This window comes from Nycticebus coucang, chromosome 5, assembly GCF_027406575.1.
Source record: "Nycticebus coucang isolate mNycCou1 chromosome 5, mNycCou1.pri, whole genome shotgun sequence".
Classification (NCBI taxonomy): domain Eukaryota; kingdom Metazoa; phylum Chordata; class Mammalia; order Primates; family Lorisidae; genus Nycticebus; species Nycticebus coucang.
In genome coordinates this window covers 37,749,964-37,767,219 of record NC_069784.1, presented here as the reverse complement: position 1 = coordinate 37,767,219, position 17,256 = coordinate 37,749,964, and the positions used below count along the sequence as shown (strand labels likewise).

At 38.1% G+C, this 17,256-nt stretch overlaps 1 protein-coding gene across 3 annotated transcripts in view; it reads left to right on the top strand.

The window, feature by feature from the left end:
* Positions 1-17,256, top strand: part of VAV3 (vav guanine nucleotide exchange factor 3) — a 427,744-nt gene that overhangs the window by 227,230 nt on the left and 183,258 nt on the right. For all 3 annotated transcript variants that reach the window (XR_008380216.1, XM_053591975.1, XM_053591974.1), the window contains exons 11-15: positions 2,196-2,264; positions 4,075-4,161; positions 8,118-8,203; positions 10,519-10,651; positions 11,013-11,122. Coding sequence is in view for 2 of the 3 variants with exons in the window: in XM_053591975.1 (XP_053447950.1) it covers positions 2,196-2,264; positions 4,075-4,161; positions 8,118-8,203; positions 10,519-10,651; positions 11,013-11,122 (485 nt within the window). In the remaining variant the exon portion in view is untranslated. The remainder of the gene's footprint in view (positions 1-2,195; positions 2,265-4,074; positions 4,162-8,117; positions 8,204-10,518; positions 10,652-11,012; positions 11,123-17,256) is intronic.

The window sequence follows — 17,256 nt, the reverse complement described above, 5'->3', positions numbered from 1 at the left end:
GGGAGGGGGGATGTAGGTGGAGGGAGGGGGATTAATGGGATTACACCTGCGGTGCATCTTACAAGGATATATGTGAATCCTAGTAAATGTGGAATGTAAAGGTCTCAGCAAAATAACTAAGAAAATGCTATGAAAGCTATGTTAACTAGTGTGATGAAAATGTGTCAAACGATCTATGAACCAAGTGTATGGTGCCCCATGATCATATTAATGTACACAGCTATGATTTAATAAAAATAAAAAAAGGAATAAAAAATAAAGTGTATGTTTAGTTCCATAATGAGTTTTTAAAATAGGAAAAAGTTTTATTTTGGATATCACACATAGATAAAAATTTTAGAAATGTTTTTCCATCTCAAAATAGTATACAATAAAATTTATTTTTCTCCTGAAATTTGTTGAATAAATGTGGTTATAAATTTGGACATTTTCTGCTTATGACTGCACTGTAGTGGGGAAATTACTCGATATACTTTGACTTGAAATCACAGATTTATAAAATTAGCATGTTTTCCAGTGGGGGATTGGAAACTTTAAGAATAATTTACTATTTTTATTTAATAAAGTAAAATAGAAATAAAGGAACAGAATTTTGACAAATTTATTATATTTAATAAATTCCCTGTCCTGTTTACAGCAAGAAACACTAGCGGTATTGGATTCATTAACGATTTTTGAGTGTCTTCCTTGTACCAAACATAATCTTAGGCACCTGTGATACGTCTACAATACAGGCACCATACTGCTGTTTAGAAGGGAGAAATGAAATTTAAACCATCACGAATAACATAAAAGGTGTTATGAAGAGGTGGGACAAACAAAGGACTAAATAATTATACCCCAGGAGGCTGAGGATTTGAGCAGAGGCTTCTGTCATAGGAGGCTTCCCAGAGGAGTGATTCTTGAGTTGAGCTGAGCAAAAAGGGTAAGAGTTAGGCAGGTGGATCAGAGAGGAAGAGCTTTCTAAGGAGAGAAAGCATCGTTTCTAATGGGATTAGATATCAGAGCATGTTTTGAGAATTGAGATTAATTTAATATGAGTAGAGTATAGTTGGTTTGGGTAGAAGTGGAGAGAGAGGAATTGAGAGGTTTGCAGGATTCAGATCACAAGGTGGAAAAGAGGGATGGGTGCCACTCAGGGCGTTTGTGGAGCATCTCGGAAGCCTTTGTAGGGGAGAGGCAGGATCTGGTTTGCATTTTAGAAACCTAACTCTGATTTCAGTACACTGAGTGGATTATAGTGGGGAGAGACTTCCAGTCAGATCAGTCAGATGCTCTTTATGATTACCTGTTTAAGAAAGAGAGGACCTGGCCCTGAGCAGTGGCCGTGAGGTTGATTTCAAGGGGCAGGGTCAACAGGAACATCAACAGGACACAGGGAGAAGGAAGGGAAGAGGCTGGGACACCTGTGAGGTTTGGCTTAGCCGAGTGTACTGATGGAAGTGCCATCGTTAAAGAAAACATCAGCAGGAACCAGAGTAGGGCTCTGGGTGAAGATGGATTCAGTTTGGGGCATGTTGGGTCTCAGGAACTTTTGAGATACCCGGGTAGAGCTGTTTAGTTGGGTGGGTGAGTCTGGGACCCAGCCATCATTTGGGGGTCGAGCACATACATTTGAGAGTGACTGCCCCATTGAGAATGGTTGCAATAGAACTTGTGAAGTATGAAAAATAAGAACGAAAGAGTGAAAATTTAGGGCTCAGTAACTTTTGTAGGGGGAGCCAGAGAGGACTGTATGAAAGGCTGAGGAACAGGCAGAAATTTAGGGCGGACAAATGAACAACAGCAATAACAACAGAGAACAGACCAGCTGGATGCCCCTGGAATGGGGGAGAGATGGAGCAGGAAATCAAAAGCTCTAGAGAAGCTGAAGTGAACGTGAGGAAACGCCATCAGTTCAGTTAGCATCTGAGGGGCCGTTCATACCATTTGGGAAGCAGTGCCAGTGTCAGGGTGGGAGATGGAATTCAGATGCGTCTTAGAAAGGCAAACATTTTCAAGTGGGTATCTCATGTTCTTTCAGTGTCTGGCTGGTCTTTTTAAAGTTTCGAAGGAAATGGAATCTAGTTACATCAGATTTGTCACATTATGGAGAGAAAAATGATAATAATAGTTTCTTATTTTTGAAAATGTTTCCTTCTTATGTCTTCGTTTTCATTCGATGAAAGTGGTACTGAACTGTATCTTCCCAATAGGAACTGGTCAAGCATACCACCGATGCCGTGGAGAAGGCGAACTTGAAACTGGCTCTCGATGCGATGAAGGTAAGACGTGTGTCTCAGAAGCTCGTTCATATTTTTTAATTCTTCCCTAAAAACAAAGAAGTCTAAACTGCTAATAAATATATATGGCATGCTAAAATCATATAACATACATTTGTTTTTGATGGGGGAAAGTTGGATTTTTTTTTTTTTTTTGCAGTTTTTTGGCCAGGGTTGGATTTGAACCCACCACCTCTGGCATATGGGGCCGGTGCCTTACTCCATTGAGCCACAGGCGCCACCCAATCTTTTTTTTTTTTTACTGAAATAGAGATCCTTGCGTGGATTTAACTATTAGACAAAAACACACAAAACCAACAGGTAAATTAAAATAACTTTTGTACAAATATGTCAACTTTCTTAACTACCAGAAATGATTTAAAAATCATCTTAAAAGTGATTTAAAATTGCACATGAACTTTATGGAGACCTCATATTCTTTATGGAAGTCTCATATTCTTCTCGTGCTTGCTTGTAGAAGACTGTGAGTGTGTATAAGCGGTAGGCCAGCTGGTGACTTCAGCGCCCCAGTGTGACTTATTTCCCTCAGATGAGGGTGTCTGCCAGGTTTGCCCTTCAGGAAGCTCTGCACCAACACAAGTGGATTTCACTTTGTATTTCTATTTTCAGGCAAATCTGAAAATTGAGAAGTACAAATAGGTAAAAGCAGAGACATTTTAAACATATTGGAGGGATGTGTAAAAGCTCGATGTCCACATTATGTTGAATCAAAGTGATTTCAGAAGACCTAACATGTGTCTGCCCATAATTTAAAATCTAAAAATATTTGTTCTTAAAAATAGCAGTGTGACCTTGCTCAGGGCAATGGATAGTTATGTTTGTCCTTGTACCAATTTCAGTGTTAGCTACTGTTTAGCTGATTTTAGTACCCCTGTCGGGAAACATCGCACATTTATTATTACAGAAAAGTCATGCCAAGATTCCATTTTGTAAAAGAAGTTGTTTGTGGATACAGCCTGTGAAAATCAGACTTCCCTGCAGAACAAAGTTAGGGAGTGGTTTCTGCAGAGTTCTGTTCCTCCTGCTGCAGATGATTTTAAGTGAGTGGAGAAAAAAAGAACTCAGAAAACAGGAGAATCTGGAGCACATGTAATAAAAATAGCTAGTTACAGTATGGAGAGATTAGCTAATGTTTCCTCAAATACTAGGAAGAGACATTTTAAAATAGGTGAAGGCACATGGAGCGACATGGCCAGCGTTTTTTATTTGCTTTAATTCATGAATTAAATTTAGTTCTGTGCTATTTAGCTCCTCACCTCTGCTTTATTTCTCTTTTATTAACCCTTTACAATTGAACTATCTTCCTTGATTGAATGAATGCCATTAACTGATTGCAAAAAGCAGTCTTTCTAGGTTCATTGTCTCTCTTTTAGCTCCTTTTCTCCCCCCTGCTAATCTTTAATTATTGCCCTTATTCTAACCTGTGCAAAAATATAATTCTCTTGAGGTCAGTTATTAACATGCTTAGAACTTAGATTCTTCTGACCCAGTTTCCTTTCCATTGCTCTGCTTAGTGGCGTGTTTTGTCTTGTCTTTAAGGCAACAAATGTCCTCACTCTTCTCAGGGGTGTGGTGAATGACAACTCTTCAGTCTTCCCAGCTGCACTCCAGACAGTTCTAAATTGCCTTTGAGACGCAGCTTTGAGTGACTGGATGTTCATTTTATTGTCATCGAAAAGTTGTGGTGGTTACTTTTACCACTAATGGAATTAATGATGTGTTTTCTTTCAAAGAAGTTTGCATCTCTAATCTCAGCGTGCCTTCTTTTTGTACCCTTCTCTTTATTCTCCAGGACTTGGCACAGTATGTGAATGAAGTGAAAAGGGATAATGAGACACTTCGTGAAATTAAACAGTTTCAGCTATCTATAGAAAATTTGGTATGTAATTATCCTTTCATCCAGCTTCCCCTCACCCCTAACTTGAAGGACATTCTAGGAGTTGTTGAAGGAGAAAAGATAGTTTACCTTCAAGTTTCTGTTGTTTGAGCCCCTCCACCCCTGTTCCTCCGTTTGGCAGCCGGTGACTTGCCACTGTCCGGGGACTGTATACCATCACTTACGGTTCTCGACTTGGTCACCCTCTGCCTCTTCTCCTGGTAATCTGAATTTCAAACATGGGAGTCCATTTTTTCCTCTTTTCTTTCCCTCTCTGCCATACATACTCATGGCTGACTCCTGTTCCCTTTTTAATTTTACATACATTTACTGAGTAACTGCTGCGCACCAGACACACTGTGTAGGGCTGGGACTGTAACTATGAGCAAGATAGTCTCATGGTTAGGAGATAGTGGGGGAAAGAAAAATGTTTAAAAATGCCATATTGAGATTTGTGCCAAGAACTGGATGCTTTAAGGGAGGATAATAACAGGAGTTCTAGTTCAGATAAGATGATTAGAAAAAGTCCTTTTGAGTCATTTGAAGTTGAATGTGAATGATAAGGAGAAGTCAGCTGTACAAAGATCTGGGGAGAGAGCGAGCCAGGCAGAAGCCAGGCAAGTGAAATGCCCAGAGATGGGCGAGAGCCAGAGCATATTAAAGTCTGAGTGACATTTCAGTAGGACCCTATAAGCAGACACACTAGTCAGCGAGCTTTGGAAGTGGTTTCCAGAGAAGACGGAGGCCTGGGTTAGCCTCTGGGCAGTGCAAATTGAAATGAAGGAATTTAAGATACATTTTTAGCAGAGCAATTTATAAAATTGCTGCTTTCTCTGAAACATCATGAGCCTGTTTCATTCCTTTCACACATACAGCCATGTCCCTGATTCAAGACACCATTCCTGCCACCTTCCAGGTCAAGGCAGAGTCACATCTGCATATAGTTAGTTCCAAATTGTAGATTTCCCAATATACTCTCTTCCCAAAACTAGTTAAGATTTTCCATTGCGTTCAAGTTCCTTACCACCATATATCAGGCCCTCAGTGATCTGGACTTATACTATTTTTCTGAACTCATCTAGCTAGTAACTGCCCACATTCTTTACATTGAGGATATTTCACTGTATTATAAGGTCTCTGATTTGTTGTACATTTTTATAGCTCTGCCTTTGATCATAATCTTCTCAGAGCCTAGAATATCTTTTCCCATTATTACCTATCAAATTTCTTCAAGGCCAACTAAAATAAATCCCTTTTTCTAATCTCCCATCATTCTTTCCCTTTGGAATTCTATAGCATATTGCTTGGATGGCTGTGTAGCATTTACAACAAATTGTGGCTAACTAATATTGAATTTACTAATTTAATCATTTTTAATGTATAGTTTTGTGGCATTAAATACATTCACAGCCCTTTGGACCCATTCCCTTTGTCCATCTCTGAAACTCTTCATTTTGCAAAACAATCAGTTCTCATTGAACATAAATCTTCTCTTCCCAACCCCTGCCAACTATACCATTCTACCTTATGTCTCCATGAATTTGACTCCTCTGGGTACCTCATATAAAATCATACAGATTTTGTCTTTTTATCACTTGCTTCTTGTAGTTAGCAGAATGCTTTCAAGGTTCTTCTATTTCGTATGATGTGTCAGAATTTACTTTTCTTCTTTTTTTTTGCATTTCTATGCATTTGAGGTTTGCTAATACAGCATTTGTATGTGTATACTTCACATTTTCTTCATTCATTGATGAACATTTGGGTTGCTTCCCTCTTTTGGCTATCATGAATGATACCACTCTAACCGTGGTGCACCGATGTCCACTTGAGTGCCTGCTTTCACTTCTTTTGGTTAACATGCCCAGAAGAGGTGTTTCTATGTAATTCTATGTTTAATTTTTTGATGACTCAGTATATAATTTTCCGTAATAGCTGTGCCATTTATGTTCCTGCTGGCAATGCAAAAGGGTTCCAATTTCTTCATATCTTCACAAACACTTATTTTGTTTGTTTATTCCTTAGAATAGCCATCCTAGTGGTTGTGAAGTGATATCTCATTGTGGTTTTGATTTGTACTTCCTTAATGATTAATGATGTTGAACAAAATTTTTTGTCTGTTTATTGGCCATCTGCATGTCATTGGAGAGTAGTCTGTTTATTCAAGTGCTTTGCCCATTTTTTAATCAAATTGTTTGTTTTTTTGTCATTGAGTTGTAGGAATTCTCTCTATATGTCCTGGATAGGATTCTTTTATTGGATACTTTCTTTTGGAGGTGGCCTTTCACCCTGTTGAAAGAGTCCTGGATGTTTTTAATCTTGATGAAATGCAATTTCTCACTTTTGTTCCCTGTGCTTTCCATCTTGTATCCAGAAAATCATTGCTAAATCCAATATCATAAAGATTTTCTCCTGTTTTTTCCTAAGAGTTTTATACTCTGAGCTCTTACATTTAGGCTTTTGAAGCATTTTGAGTTAATCTTTGTATATGGTGTAAAGTAAGGGTTCAACTGCATTCTTTTGCATGTGGATATCCAATTCTGCTACCATTGTTGAAAAGCTGTCCATTTCCCACTGAATGGTCTTAGCAATCCTATTGAAAATCGTTTGCCCATATATGTGAGAACTTATTTCTGGACTGTTTTCTAATCTGTTGGTCTAAATACCTGTGTTTATGCCAATGCCATGCTGCTTTGTTTATTGTAACTTTATAAAAAGTTTTGAAATCAGACAGGAAGCATGAGACCTCCGTCTTTATCCTTTTTCATGATTGTTTTGTCTATTTAGGATTCCTTGAGATTCCATGTGAATTTTAGAATGGAGTTTTCTATTTTTGCACAAAAACATTGGGAACATTTATTTTTATACTTTCGTATTACAGTGTTAATCACACATGTATGTCCTTTACTAGAAAGGAATTGCTAGATGTTAGTGATAATTTTTTCACTATGAAAAATGATGTCAGTTCTTTTTTTCCCTGGGTATGTACAATAAATGCTCATAAATCCTTTAAAAAATTGATTGCCTTTGGGGAAATAGCTCTTTTTTATTTTATTGTTGGAGATTCATTGAAGGTGCAAAGAACCAGGTTACTCTGATTGCATTTGTTAGGTAAACTCCCTCTTATAATTGTGTCCTGCTCCCCAGAGGTGCACACCGTGACACCCCAACCCGCCTCCTTCCATCCCTTTCCCCACTCCCCACCATGTACTAGGCCATCAATTGTCCTAGCTCATTATTTTTAATTATTAAGTTAGAACATTCCTGACTCTGAACACCAAATTAGATCCTGCCTCCTATACTCCTCCTTTGTGGAAATTGAGCATTTGTAAATATAGTAGAACCTCCATAGTTGGCCACCTTCCTGCATTGACCACCTCCTTAAGTTGATCTAATTTTCATAGACCAGACATGCACCTCATGTACTTATTGTACAGCAAGCCTAGTTCCATATGTAATCACCTTCGTATGTTGACCAGTTTGAGACAGTCCCATGATGGTCAACTCACAGAAGTTCTACTCTACACTCATCTGTGGGTGTCTGTTTTCCCACTGGGCAGTATGTTCCATGAGGGCAGGATCTACATCCTTTTTCCCTATACCTATAACAGTGGCTGACATACAGTAGATAGATGTTCAACAAATATTTGTTGCTGGAACTTTCTTGTGATTTGGATTCTTTCAGGTAATTCTCTCCCTTCATAGCTAACTTTCCTTTTAAGATTATAGGTAAATTAATTCACGTTCTCGCTATACCACTTGGGATTACAAAGGACAGACTGTGTTTGAAAGTGTATCATGTAGACATGAGCTTTTTAGAGTAAGCATGCTGGAAAAAATATAAAAGTGATAAATTTTGTAAAGTGATAAGACAGTTGTCTTGAGCAAATATCTATGCTAATATTTACTTCTATCTTTTATGTGATTATGAAAAACTCAGACATGTATATTTTATATTGTAGAACCAACCAGTTTTGCTTTTTGGACGACCTCAGGGAGATGGTGAAATTCGAATAACTACTTTAGACAAGCATACAAAACAAGAAAGGTGAGAATGAACATAAGCATTGATTTTCAAAATGAGTAATTCGTATCTGAAGATTGAAAAAAACTCTAAAACAACCCCTTTGGGATAGGAAGGGGAAAAAGGAAAGAAAAACAGGAGGACAACTCCAACCCAGAATCTCCAAAATTTTCACATTGTGTATCAAATCAGTACTCTGTACCCCATAAATGCATCAGTATACACAGTTATGATTCAATAAAGAAATATAGAAATGTCTTCAAAATTGTCAATATAGGCTTGGTGCTTGTAACTCAAGCAGCTAAGGCCACATACATCAGAGCTGGCAGGTTCGAATCCAGCCTGGGCCTGCCAAGCAACAATGACAACTACAATGAAAAAATAGCCAGGCATTGTGGTGGGCGCCTGTAGTCCCAGCTACTTGGGAGGCTGAGGCAGGAGAATCGCCTAAGCCCAGGAGCTGGAGGTTTCTGTGAGCTGTGACACCATGGCACTCCACCTAGGGTGACGGCTTGAAAAAAAAAATTGTTAGCATATATTTTTGGCTGGATTTACTGGTCAGACTGGTGAGATAGTTTTAAATTTGCCTCTGTTGGATTGTTTTAAGGTCATAAAACTGTAAACTCAGCCTAAAACAAAATAACCTTTGTTTATATAATTTTTGATAAATAAGATTAATTTAGTATTAGTAATTTAATAAACTTTATCTGTTATCTTCTGAAAAAAAAAATTCCTAATGTAGGTACCTTAGGTATTTCCCTCTCTGTTCTGGCAGCTGTGAATCTGTTTAAGTGCTTAAGAAGGCAGTTGCAAATAGACATGGTCAGCTAGAGTGAAAAGTGTACATTAAAGAGAAAAGAGAAAGGACTACCATAAAAACATAAGTACTTTTAAGAATATATTTTAAAATAACTAAAAATAATAGAAATATTTCCTCAGAAAAGAATATCAAATAAGGACCACGTACCAATAGGTTCTTGAAGGAAATTGCTAAGTGGAATCTTTGAGGGTTAGTAGACTTGGCCTGGAGTCCTTAATGATGTGTACGGAGGGTGCCAAACAAAGTATATACATTTTAAGAAAGTTTGACTTCTGAAATTACAAGAGATTAGAAGATACAATATACAAGATAACAAATGTTATTGATATACAAGTATATCATTACAATTTTAATACATTTTTTTCCCTTAAAATGTACGTGCTTTTTTTTTTGGCATACTCCGTACATGTGATCGTCAAATTGTTTTGTGATTCATACCATTTTTTGGAGTCTTCGGAGAAGAGAAAGTCAGCCAGCAGAGGGCAGCATTGGTTCTTGCTTCCACATTGATGCCCTGACTCTACAGGTAGCTCCCAGGAACCACCCTTGAAACCCTTCTGGGAAAAATAGTGCATGTATTTTTATCATTGTGGAAAAAAGAAAAAAAAGTGCATTTTAATCATTGAGCATTTACAAAAATGTACAAGTATACAAGCTTTGGTATTTTCTCCCCCCAAATTACTTTGTTCTTAATAAGAAAAAGACATGTTAACATGGAAATTTCACCACAACTTTTCTAGTTTACATTTTGCTCAGACACCATTTATTTATGTTTCGGGTGGTCCCTTAAACCATGAGGCATAACAGAGAGAGTAAAAGCAGAGGTTCCAGCAACCAGACTTGTTTGTGCATCTTCCCTGCACCTCCCTCGCAGTGTAACCTTGAACAAAGTGATTAACTTTTCCAAGTCTCAGTTTCCTCCCAGGAAAATGAAGATGGTAATGGTTGTCTACCCAGCAGCTGGTTCTAGGGATTTAAATTGAGTCATGTTTCTGAAAGTGATGAACCACGCTTCTCAAGGAATTCTGGCTGATTCCTTGTAGCTTCAGTAGAAATTAGCTGTATTGCTGTCATTAATATTATTCTGTAATTCAGCTTTTATTTATTTTTTATTTTTAGTAAGTCATTTGTACATAGATCATAAATACATTTATGCCATTGTGTAATTTAGCTTTTAAATTAAAAAAGAAGGTCATTGCTCATGGACAAGCTTTATGATTTGTCTCCATTAGTCCTTTCAACAGCTCTGCAGTGCGTACATTGTTTTTATTATGATTTTGCCATTTTCAGATGAGGAAACAGAAGTACAGGGAAGACATTTACATGGTAAAGGGTAATACTAAGATACAAACTGCTCTTACAATGTCAGATTCCTCCTTCTCCTAAATGCGTGACACTGCCTGTTGTCTTTAATGCAAAGGAAACACATTTGATTCATTAAATCTTACCAGGAAAGAAATTAATGCTTATGCTTCTAAACCATTTTAAATCAATCACTCTCTCTTCCTTTCTTTCACAGGCATATCTTCTTGTTTGATTTGGCTGTTATTGTATGTAAAAGGAAAGGTGATAACTATGAAATGAAGGAAGTAATAGATCTTCAGCAGTACAAGATTGCCAACAATCCTACCACTGATAAAGAAAATAAAAAGGTGACCTCTTGGAACTCTAATTTACTGATAACTTTGAATCTTCAGGAAAAGTATGCTGATACATTAATGTGAGATATGGCTTACCATTCAGGTGTTTTTGTTTCTAGAGATTAAGTGCATGTCTTTGTAAGAAATAACTGCCCAGTGCCACAGATCTGATCTAAGTGATCAAGATAGTCAGATGCATTTGGCATAGAAATTATCATAGATTTGAGGTTTGCTACAGTAATAAGCTTCCATGTTCAGTGTGTACACTGACAATGTTTGGAAAGGCTTTTGGATAGTTACGGGGTGTTGTTGAATTTGGAATCGTGATGTCATTAATGAGTGATACACACTAACTTAATGTTAATTTTAACAGTGGTCTTACGGCTTCTACCTCATCCACACCCAAGGACAGAATGGGTTAGAATTTTATTGCAAAACAAAAGATTTAAAGAAAAAATGGCTGGAACAGTTTGAAATGGCTTTGTGAGTATTAGTACTTTTCAAAGTGCTTTTTTCCCTACTACTTAAATTACTTACTAATAATGAACAACAAATAAATGTACTCTAATGCTTGTCCATATTGATGCATATGGGATGGGGAAACTCTTTGCTCTGAGCATGAGTGCCACTAGGCTGTGGGCTCGATAACTTTGGTCTCCGAGGAGCCCTCTTAAGAGAAATTTGGGTGAATTTCTTCAAAAAGAAGAAAGTGGGAGCTCTAATCTTCTGGTTGACTTTCTTATAGGAATATTTTAGTTCTTTAGCTTTCAGCAGCCAGATAAAATATTCGTTATTCTAATGATAAAATTTTATGTAATACTGTTTTTAAATATATGTCTTTAAATTAAATAGGAATACCCCCCCACCTACACACAAACACACATGGATAGACACATACTATATGCATTTAACTTATTTTTAACAGAATGAATGATTTCTTTGCTCTGTTTTTAACTCATTTAGTTTGAATCCTGGCGAAAATGCTTGATACATTGTATTCAAGGAGTGCTGGAAGGGCTTGATTTCTTTCCGTGTTCTTTTATTAAAGAGAAAACAAAGAGGTGGAAAATAAATCAGACCTGTTTCAAAGGGAATGGTATACAGAGATGTAATTATCTAAGAACAGGTCATTATAGGAATTTCTTTTTAGTTTCTGTGCGGACAGATTATAAGGTGCATAATGACCCTTCTTTTTGAAATGTACAGGTTACCCTGAAATAAAACTGTTGGCAAAGGTGAAATTAAGCAAAACCACTTTTGTGATTTCTTTCTTTGTGTTCTAGCATTATTTGCCATTTGTTGAAAAACTCTTATCAGTTTATTTTACTTTGTTTTAAGAAATGCTCATGTTAATAATAATAATAATAACCTGAGGTAGGATTAGAATTTTTTTTTTTTTTTTGAGACACTCTATGTCACCCTCGGTTGCTATAAGGTTGTCATAGCAACCTCAAACTCTTGGGCTTCAAGTAGTTGGGACTTTTTATTATGGTGCCTGCCATGATGCCCGGCTATATTTTAGTTGCAGGGGTCATTGTTGTTTAGCTGATCCAGGCTGAATTCGAATCCACCAGCCTTGGTGTATGTGATTGGTGCAGTAACCAGTGTGCTATGGGTGCCAAGCCTAGAATGTTTTATTGTAGTTCTGAAAAGAAGAAAATGCAGATTCTTTTATTTAATATTTTGAGAGACAGGATTGTATAGACAAAATATTTTTAAGCTTGTTAGACCATTCTGGTTCAGCTCTTGTCAATGTTGTGAACTGGCTGCACAGTCCCCAGTTTGCTTATGCATAAAATAGGGACATTATTTTGTAAAGTTCCAGATAACGTGTCAGCAGGATGCTAGCCCAGTAGTATAGTAGCAATTATATGGTATCAAGCGAGAGGTGATGTTTACTGTCATTGCTATGGCTAATATTGTTTGGTATTTAGAATCCTAGTACACTTACAGGTGCTTATAAAGCTAGAGGACAACTTCCTGTGTACTATTATAATCCTCATAATTTATTGATTATAATAATCAAACAAGAGGTAAGCAATTTAGTACATTAATACAGTGGCTATACTGCAGGGACCCACTTGGTTTGGGGCACAAGTGATGAAGTTGATGACCTCTGCTCCAGCTCTGATTAATACTGGGCTATATCAGAAACCTAGGGTTTTAGGGAGACTTTAGGGGGTGAGCTGGTGGAATTGAATGGATAGGATGCTTGGGTCAGTGATAATGTGCAAAGGCAGAGCTGATCTGCTTCAGCCTTTGCTTTTGTGGGAAGGATGCTAGGCTGGTATTTTCTGATAGATTCTAGCTGGCTGGATAATCCTTAGATGAGTGAAGGGATTTCTGCAGAGGAAGAGAGCTGAATTTCTTGCCCCACAGCAGTCAGGCTCTGTGGACTGTATGATAGACATATTGGTGATTATTTTTTCCAGTTGCCATAATCTAATAAAAGAAAACTGAGAAATGACAGTGTGTGAAACACAGCAGGCCTGGTGTATGTCCATAGAATGGCTGCTTCTCAGCCTCCTTAATGTTAACATGGGTGTCCTGAGGTCTTCCAGAGCACTCTGACTGTTGCTTCAATGGATTCTGAAAAGGAAAGGGAGGCATTGGTGGGAGGGTGGTGGGAATTCAAAGGAGCTGGTATTTTTACAACGGATGAATTGTTTTCCGGTTCTATTTACAGAAGATGACCTGCTGTGCGTAGGATGACTGGATCATTTTTATTTAAAATAATTGCAAATCACCTTTAAGATACTCACATACTGCTCCTAACTTAGAACATTAAGAAAGACCATAGGAAAGCATGGATACCAGTAAGCAAGTATCCAGTAAACACAAATCGTTTCCCCAGAGGTGACCTGAGTCTCAGCCTCTGTCTTTCCTAAGCCCACTCCCGTCCAGGCTCACCGGTCATGTTCTCTAACCTTCTTTGGCCTTGACCACATCCAGAATTTAAAATGTGCAGTGAACCACTCAGAACTTGGCAAGTGTCAGTAGTAAAGGCGGAACAAAGAGGAAAGCAGCAGTGACCCTCTTGGATAGAACAGGAAGACGATTTTTGTTTTTCTTCTTTCCTGTGAGAAGTGGCAGAACTGATTGCTCCTGAGGTTGTTGGAACAATTATTGAGCCAAAGAATGTTCATATGCTCTAGTCCCGGGGACCATACTCTTAAGAATGTATTTACATCTTTAAGAGGCTGATGGATATGCATTGCTTACTTTTATTTATTCCAAGAGGGCTTTTTGTCACTAACTGTCTCTCACAATTTCATTTAGTCATCAGTGAAATAGGACGGCAAATGTTTTTATTGGGTTAAGGTGGCTTTCATAACGATGCTGGGAAAATGTGGATGCAAGTGCCTATAGCAATGTTCAAAATGTTGTTATGAAGCTTTGGATATGTTTTCCTTAAATCCATTATATCCATTGTGCTTTTATAAATTTTTCTGTTAGGTTTAAATTAATAAACCTTGTCATACCCATTTTCTACCCCAGGAAACAAGCAATCACAAGAGCATTTCAGCAAATTCATGTAAGTTTGATGCTGTGTCATTTACAGTAGAGTCAAAGATCTCAGTTCACAAGATTTTTTTTGATTTATGAGAATGCTAAAATCGGCAACTGGACTCACACCTTCTTACCTAAAACTGGAGTCAGAGTTTTTTTCTTTGTTTTCACTTTTTGTCCCACTGTTTATAAGACCTAGGAATCCATTTCTTTAAATGTCCCAGGAATAAGTCACAACTGAGTACTATATTAAATAAGTTAAAATAATAGGATAAAGAGGGTTTTTAAAAGGAGAGTTAGGAAGAAAAGGTAAAATAGGAGGTGAAAAAAAGCATCACACATGGAAACTGATAGATTCAGAATCAGCCTCGGTAGCGTTGTATATTGAAGGTCAGTGAAAGGCATTCTTGGCCTAGGGTTTCTTCTGACCAACCCGACCCAATTCCTGAAATTTTAACAATTCACATTTATGCCCTCGAATGAAGAAGGCCCTTTTGAAGATGTGTATGCCATTGTTACTGCAACTATCTAAGATTTCTTAACTGGGTAGAATATGCCAGACTAAGAGCTACATGGCCATGCAGATACTTTACCTAAGGAAAAGTAGTACAGAGGTCAATCATGTCTGCTGGAATATTAGCCCAGGATATTTATATGTTAAACACTAGGCTAATGGCAGTGTGGGGAAGAGAGAGAGGATGGGGATGGAGATTCTGGAGCTTACACTGGTTACCCAGAGGCAGCCCCTGAGCTTTGTGCCTCCCAGGATGAGAGCTCGAAAAGGAGCTGCCCAGGTGGGATGGGGTGGGGAGTGGGAATCTCGTCCATAAGCTCCACAAATCGCATTTAATCTGAGGCACAGTGTTTCTTTCTAATTTATTCCCCATCCACTTCGAGAAGGAATTTGAAATCACTCACAATAAAAAGCACACATGCTGCGGAATTTAAAAAAAAAATTTAAATAATCAGAGGTCAAAGGGAGCAGTGTTTCCAAGCATTTTCTTGAAACTCAGGCTCCACCACATGAGAACGTTCTCTTGAAATGTACTTTCTGTAGTTTGTGTAATGAAGACAATAAGCCCATTCTTCACATTTCAAATATAAAATTATTTTGTCAAATATAATTTGTTTTAATCTAAAGATATTGCTCAGATATTCTGAATACCAGAGAGATAATTGCCAGAGGAAATTTCATTCATTCTGTAAATATTTATTGAGCACTTGCCTTGTTGCCAGACACTATTGGAAGCCCTGGGCGTATAACAATGAGGGAGCTCTTGCAATTGAATTTAAATATTATCATTCCTAAATAGAGTAATGTTCAGTTAACATGTAATGGATGGCTTTTTAGGATTGAACTCTTGAGATTTCTATCTAAGTCTTGATATTTCTCTCTCCAACCCCATTTACTCAAGGATCAGTAGATGGAGGCCCAAGAATTGCCCTTGACAGAGCCCCTTCCCTCCATATGTAACCAGTCTTTCACCTATCTCTGCAGATTAAATCTGACCTCATGCCTGTATCTCCATTTGCACCCCTTGGTTTAAGCCTTCTGCATGTCTAAGGCTTTCATATTCCCTGCTTCTTCTCGACCAGTTCATTCTTCATGAAGTATCAGAGGGATTGTGTTCTGGTCTACTTATAATTATAACCCTTTGTGGGTTATATATTGTACTTGGTATAATATCAAAGCTCTTACCAGGATGGAAAAAGGCCCTACATGATTTTATCCCACCCGTCTTTCCAGCCACATTAGTTTTCCCCGAGCTCGTTTTACTCTAGATAGATTGTGTATTTCAGTTCCTGGAGAATGCCTAGGACACAACATTCACACACAGCTTTCCCCACCTAGGATAGCCTCTTCTCTTGTTGTTTGGATAACTGGTTCCATGCAAATAGGCCTTGGCTTTACACGTTACGTTGTGAGGTACGTCCCTCCTGCGCCTGTGCTAAATGAGCAATCCCATATCCCCATTATTCTTTCACTACCCTAATGGTATAACCAGATAAAAGTTATTCGGGCATAGTGTTACAGCCCTCCTTCTATCCAGCAATTTCACTGATAGAAGATATTACTTTACTTGTCTGGTCAATTTTACCTCTCTTTTGTTCTAAAGAGTATGGATTCTGGGATGGGAGTGGTTGCTCATGCATGGAATCCTAGCACTTTGGGAGGCCGAGTGGGAGGATCACTTGAGGCTAGGAGTTTGAGACCAGTGGAAACAAGAACAAGACCCCCGTCTTTAACAAAAAGAGAACAATTAGCAGGTGTTGTGGCAGGTGCTTGTAGTCTCAGCTCCTTGGGAGGCTGATGCAGGAAGATCGCTTGAGCCCAGACATTTGAGGCTGCAGAGAGCTGGGCTGATGCCACTGCACTCTAGCCCACATAATAGAGCTAGGTCCTGTCTCAAAAAAGAATAAGGATTCTTTCTTGCTTATTATAAAAGAAACAAAATTGAACTATATTGTTAGATCTGGGAGAAAAGAGAAAGGAAAGCCTCCCAGGTGTGGGAATGGAGAGAACATTTTGGGTTTTGGCCATGTGTGGTGTGGCTCACCTATAATCCTAGCACTTTGGGAGGCTGGGGTGGGAGGATCACTTGAGGCCAAAAGTTTAGGACCAGCCTGAGTAACATAGGGAGATTTTGTCTCTAAAAAAATAAAATACAAGTTTTGGTTTGGGTGTGAGTGGGGCTCTGGATTAGCTGTGGAGTCTGAAGGATTTGGGAAGGGGAATAAAGCCTTTAGAGAAACGTATTTTTGCACTCTGAATTGCATTTATCTTTCATGTTTTTTGAAATGCTAAGTAAAGAATGAAATTGCTTTTTGGTTGTTTTGGTTGCTTTGTGTGTACCTTTAATGCTTTAAGGCGGGATTTCCTGGGCCCTTGGATGAATGTTGTTACCCCCGGATCTGTTTGTCAGTTTAATGTCTGTTTCTTCCACCGGACTGTGAACGTAATGAGGGCAGGGATCTTGTTGATATTGTTTACATGCACGATCTGTCCTAACACACTACCTGGTTCGTAGCAAACAATCTTATTTTTATTCTCCAAGTTTGACAACCAAGACAAGACAAGAAAAAAGTCTTGATGAGTTTCAAAATTC